Source organism: Pygoscelis adeliae, unplaced genomic scaffold (assembly GCF_000699105.1).
Source record: "Pygoscelis adeliae isolate BGI_AS28 unplaced genomic scaffold, ASM69910v1 Scaffold36, whole genome shotgun sequence".
Taxonomy (NCBI): domain Eukaryota; kingdom Metazoa; phylum Chordata; class Aves; order Sphenisciformes; family Spheniscidae; genus Pygoscelis; species Pygoscelis adeliae.
In genome coordinates, this window is record NW_008824934.1 from 4224007 (window position 1) to 4229209 (window position 5203).

General features: G+C 48.3%; 2 protein-coding genes across 2 annotated transcripts in view; one reads left to right on the plus strand and one right to left on the minus strand.

Moving 5' to 3' along the window:
- Window positions 1–2370, minus strand: part of MTHFR (methylenetetrahydrofolate reductase (NAD(P)H)) — an 8524-nt gene extending 6154 nt beyond the window's left edge. The window contains exons 1-4 of the mRNA XM_009325284.1: window positions 2061–2370; window positions 692–930; window positions 267–377; window positions 9–85 (exon numbers count right to left, since the gene is read on the minus strand). Of these exons, the coding sequence (XP_009323559.1) occupies window positions 9–85; window positions 267–377; window positions 692–930; window positions 2061–2302 (669 nt within the window). The 5' untranslated portion in view covers window positions 2303–2370. The remainder of the gene's footprint in view (window positions 1–8; window positions 86–266; window positions 378–691; window positions 931–2060) is intronic.
- Window positions 2371–2669: 299 nt separating this feature from the next.
- The window catches only part of CLCN6 (chloride channel, voltage-sensitive 6), a 19970-nt gene continuing 17436 nt past the window's right edge, over window positions 2670–5203 (plus strand). Inside the window, exon 1 of the mRNA XM_009325285.1 lies at window positions 2670–2678. Within this exon, the coding sequence (XP_009323560.1) occupies window positions 2670–2678 (9 nt within the window). The remainder of the gene's footprint in view (window positions 2679–5203) is intronic.

A 5203-nucleotide genomic window follows, 5' to 3' on the forward strand; every position in this document is an offset into this window, starting at 1 on the left:
AAGTCTGCCCCAGCAAAGACTTTCTCCTTCAGGTGCCTCAGGTCTGCCTCATAGCTCTCTGCTTCAGGATGACCTTTAGGGTAGCCTTTGGGGAGGAGCGGGGGGGGGAAACAAGTGAAACCCTGGTGGTTGGGATAACACACTAGAAATTAGAAAGTAGCCAATCTGATCGTACTGTCACTTACAGCCCAGGTCCAGAGAGGGACTGCTGAGCTGACTTCCCTATCTCAGACCCTAGCCCATACTCTGCAATGAAAGACATTTACCTGCCACACAGATGTCAAAGTAATCATCAAATTCATTGCGAATGTGCTTAACGAGGTCAACAGCATAGTTGAAACCATCTACTTCTTCCTCCCATTCCTCACCAACAGGATCTGAAAAGAGAACAAATCCACAGCTCTCTCCAACTGTTTGCTGGACTCAGATCTGCTAGTTCTGTAAAAACCTCCTGCTATCAAAAGGAAGACAAAGATGAAATCCCCAAGTTTGCAGTTTTACCCATGGATTGCTTTTGTCTACCCTTGAGCTGGAGGGACTGCTAACAAGGGGATCAGGTGAAATACAGTCTCAACATTTAATTCCTGCAGCGGAAGGAGCCTCTAAATCTTATTTCTCCATTTTTACCCTGGAATTGAATGCAATAGCAATACAGCCTCAGCCCTACGCATCATAGGACAAAAGGATTCACCTCCACGCAATGCCATGATGTTCTTCAACCCGAGCCGCTTGGCCTTCTGCAGATGCCCTGTGATTTCATCCTTGGTCTGATTGCAGCATGTCATGTGCAGGATGGTCTCCAGGCCACAGTAGTTGACTGCAGTGTTGGCAATAATCATGGAAGAGGTTTCCTTGTCAGATCCTGGGTCCCCTGCAGGGTGCCACGTCACATCAACGAAGAGTGGACCACCTGCTCCCATGCGGTCAAACCTGTGGATTTTAGAGCTGTGTTAGCCTACCAGGTAGACAACTCTCCTCTCTATGCCTGGGATATCTTGCTCACTGCTGGAATGCCAGCAACAGACAGAGAGAGCTTGGATGACAGCAGCAGGAGAGACCAAGAAAAGTGTTGGACTAGGAGTTTAGCAAGTGGCCAATGTAAATAAGCAAAGTCATCCTTTAAGGCTGTATGAGGAAGAGCTTACAATCTCTTTGAAGAAGAGGCAACTTAAGCGTTCTCTGTAGAATAAACTTCCTCACAGCATGCTCTATTAGACTGATATGCCTTCTGATAGACAGTAATGCAAGTCCCATTCCTTTTGAGATGGGAGACTATGCTGCAAACCCCTGTTCCCAGCTTTAACTGTAGAGGCCACAAATATGAAAAGATGGACCAGATCTCTGTTGTGTTCCCAAGTGTGCCTAACAGAAGAGACAAAGGCTCCCCTAACTTGTCTGTCTCTTGCTCTGGGTTGGAACAGGCCCTTCTGTTTAAAGTAAACCTGGCCCTGGCATACAGCAGTTACAAAAAGAGTTATGAAACTCCCTCTTCTCCCGGTGAGTACATGGTGGCTCCTGTGGCTCCCCTCTAGGCTCCAGGATAACCTTTAGCTCTGCTGAGAACTATCACCTTTCATTTAGCGTGGAGATAGGGGACACCTCTCTCAGAGGCTAAAACTGTAGTCCTTGGTAATACAGAGGCACAAACCATAGTGGCTGGATGATTCTGAAAGCTAGTGGGAGTCTGTGTTCCAGAGACTTTGGCACACTGCCCATCAAGTAATATTTTCTGCTTTTAGTAGGTACTTTCCTGCTCTGTTGTCCCCCAGCACTCTGCTTCAGCCCCAGAGCATGACAGTGGGGTTGCTCCATCTTCACAGAGCATGGGAGAGGGGAAACAGTCTGGCCCCCTCAGTAACCCCACCATGGCACTTAACTCTTCAGGGCCTCCAAGGAAGACAAGTTACCTGGTGTCCATTACCTTCCTCGGCAGGAAAAAAAAATGCTTCGTCACCTGGAAGGGGAGACAGAGCATGGGGCAGAGCCTGCCTCATTAGCTATTTCCCAGCCCTCCACCAAAGACACTTCATCTCTCCCCTCTCCCACCCTGCAGCCCTCACCTGGAGATGAGATTGACAGCAGCATTAGCTGTGCGTGGAGGGAAGAACTCCAAGGAGAACCACTTGTCTCCAGAGTCCTGCCGTCGGCGCATCTTCTCCCGCAGTCGCTCATGACGGTCAGCATCAAGGACAGGGGTAGAGCAGCGTGAGCTGTCCTTGGAGCTCTCGCTCCCGCTACTGCTCCCACCATCAGACTTGGAGCTGGAACTGGCACTGCAGGTATGCTGGGTCTCATTGACCATGGTGAGCTCTCTGGAGGAGGGGAACAGAAGGAGCACAGTGGGTACAAGACAGGACACAGACCTCAGCAAGAAGCAGGTACAGCTGGGGTGGTCAGCAGATGATGAAAAAGAAGCCTGTGCCAAGACCCAACGTTAATCATCACCAAGCAGTCCCTCTTGCCAGCCCTTGCTATAAGCAAGTGGGGGATCTGGAGAAAACACAATAAAAAGCATGTGTTTAGATAGTGCTGAGAGAAATACACAGCAGATGGCTTCATGCCACTTTGATGCAGCTCTTCTGTGCCTGCTGGGTCAAATTTGGCTCTCTTCTGAGTTAGGTCAACATCACTTTTGCCCTGACTACAACTTAACAAGCCGTGATACCCACATGCATCAGGTGAGGGCCTCTTTCATCTTGTGGCCTTGGGCTGGAAATGCCAGCAGATTTTTTTTTTTTCTTTCTACAGCTTCTTGGACTGTATCCATTTTCAGAGTTTCCATTCTGTTTGTTCCCAAGCGGCAGCGCTTCTTTACAGTGTAGGTAGGAGAGCAAGTGCTAATAGGGCAGGTACACAAGAATGCACAAACTATTCCTATGTCAGAAAAAAGTGAAGAATCCCCTCTGATCAGGTGTCCTGGTTTCAGGTGGGATAGAGTTAATTTTCTTCCTAGTAGCTGGTACAGTGCTGTGTTTTGGATTTAGCATGAGAATAATGTTGATAACACACTGACGTTTTAGTTGTTGCTAAGCAGTGTTTATACTAAGTCAAGGACTTTTCAGCTTCCCATACTCTGCCAGTGAGGAGGTGCACAAGAAGCTGGGAGGGAGTATAGCCAGGACAGCTGACCCAAACTGGCCAAAGGGATATTCCATACCATATGATGTCATGCTCAGTATAGAAACTGGGGAGAGTTGGCCAGGGGGCAGCAATCGCTGCTGGGCATCAGTCTGTGGGTGGTGAGCGGTTGCATCACCTGTTGGTGTGTGTCCCCCCCGGGTTTTGTTCCTCTCTCTCTCATTGTTTTACTTTCCATAACAATTTATTATTGTAATTATTATTATTTTATTTCAAGTATTAAACTGTTCTTATCTTAACCCATGAGTTTCCTTACTTTTGCTCCTCTGATTCTCTCCCCCATCCAACCGGGGGGTGGGGGGTAAGTGAGTGGCTGTGTGGTGCTTAGTTGCTGACTGGGGTTAAGGCTGGGGTTAAACCACGACATCAGGCCATCCCCACAAATACTGTCCTTTGTTTTGTCTTTGCTGGCATCAGACAGTTGCATTTCTAACCATTAGCCTTCCACAAGACACCATCTCCACAGCCAACTGTCCCTGCGCCAATACCACTGCACACACTCGGCTCTTTCCTTTACTACATATGCTGTTCATGTTTCTTTCCTCACCAATTGTGGCTGCGTGGAAACAAGGTCAGCAGAGACCATTCCCTTCTCCCTGCCTTGCAACAGGATCAGCTGTGCTTGCTTGGCTTCACAGAAAGGAAAACAGCACTGCAAGTCAGTGGTACAAGTGGGTCTAGGATGCCCAACTCCACTTAGCTCCCAAAAGTGTTTCACCCTATGCCTTTAAAATTAGGTAGTGATTACAGATAATTAGAGAAGAGCTACCATAACATTTGGATCTGTGTTATTTACTTATGTACCTGCCAAAACTTAAAATTTTCACTGGGAAGCAGCATGTTGTCTGAGCATTACGTAACACTGGAGCCTGTTTTGGAGGAAATGGTTGTGCGAGCTAGTGCACACTTTGTCCTTATCATAAGCTTTGTGGGTTTAGGTCATCCAAGAAGACTTTGAACTCATCTTCTACTGTTTACACTGAGCTGCCAATCAAGCAAAACCCTTTGGGGGAGAAAGTCTACTTTTACCACCTGAGGATGTCTCCAGCTGGCAGGAGATACAAGAAAGGAGCACAGGCCTTCTGCTGCCAAGAGGAACTGGGAGTCTTAGATCTCCTGTGTACCAACATAGCGGGCCATGGTAGAAATCAGCAGCAAAGACCTATTGACAAGTGAAGCAAAAGCAACCGCGTGCACAGTAACAGCCCTGACCAAGCTCCCTCAAAGAACTTCGCCTGACATCCACGTGGCACTAATCTGGGAGAATTATCCCAAAGCACATGTTGGTGATCAAGCTAGCGGTACAAAATCACGTATGGGCAGCTCCCAATATCTTGCTTCTAGCAAGCATGCCACAGCACCGTAGGCAAATCAAAGGATCTCTGTTTTCCCACTTGAGATTTAACACCCATCACAAGGGAAGGGTTCACATATTAATGTCTCTATAGGATGAGACTCGCTGTTAAGGAAAGGTCCTTATCTTACTGGCAATCGTGAACTACAAAGTCAGGAGAAAGGCCCTACTGAAACTTTGTCTACAAGCAGCATTTGGAACAGTTTCCTTACCGTCAGATGCATCACAGATCTGCTGGCAGAAGCTTGCAGTTATTACAAAGAGAAAAAAAGATTTTCTAAACAAAAAACCAGTTGCAAAATAAGACAATCTTAAACACCCATCAGCTCCGTTGGGTCAGCACTCCTGCTGCTCTGTCTCTACCACGCTGCAGAGCTCCGAGCAAAGATCTGTGGCCCAGCACGTTGATGCTGATCAGCGCGGATGTGCCCGTTGTGTTTATGTGATGCTGGTGGTGCCTATTTGCTTCCCTGTAGGGTATTTTTACTGCTTCCAGGCCTGAGCTGACACCCCCACACACAGAGGTCTGCGTCCTCCTAAGCTTAGTTTTACCACCCAAGCTAAACTCGGCTGCACAGACGTACGCTTCACACGGGGCACGCACGCCTGCAAGGGACTTGTCCAGGGCCTTGCTGTCCTGGGCCACGGCATCGGGCTGACAGCCCGACGGGGCAGAGAAGGGGACCGCGGCCGGATCTACTGCCTGGCCAG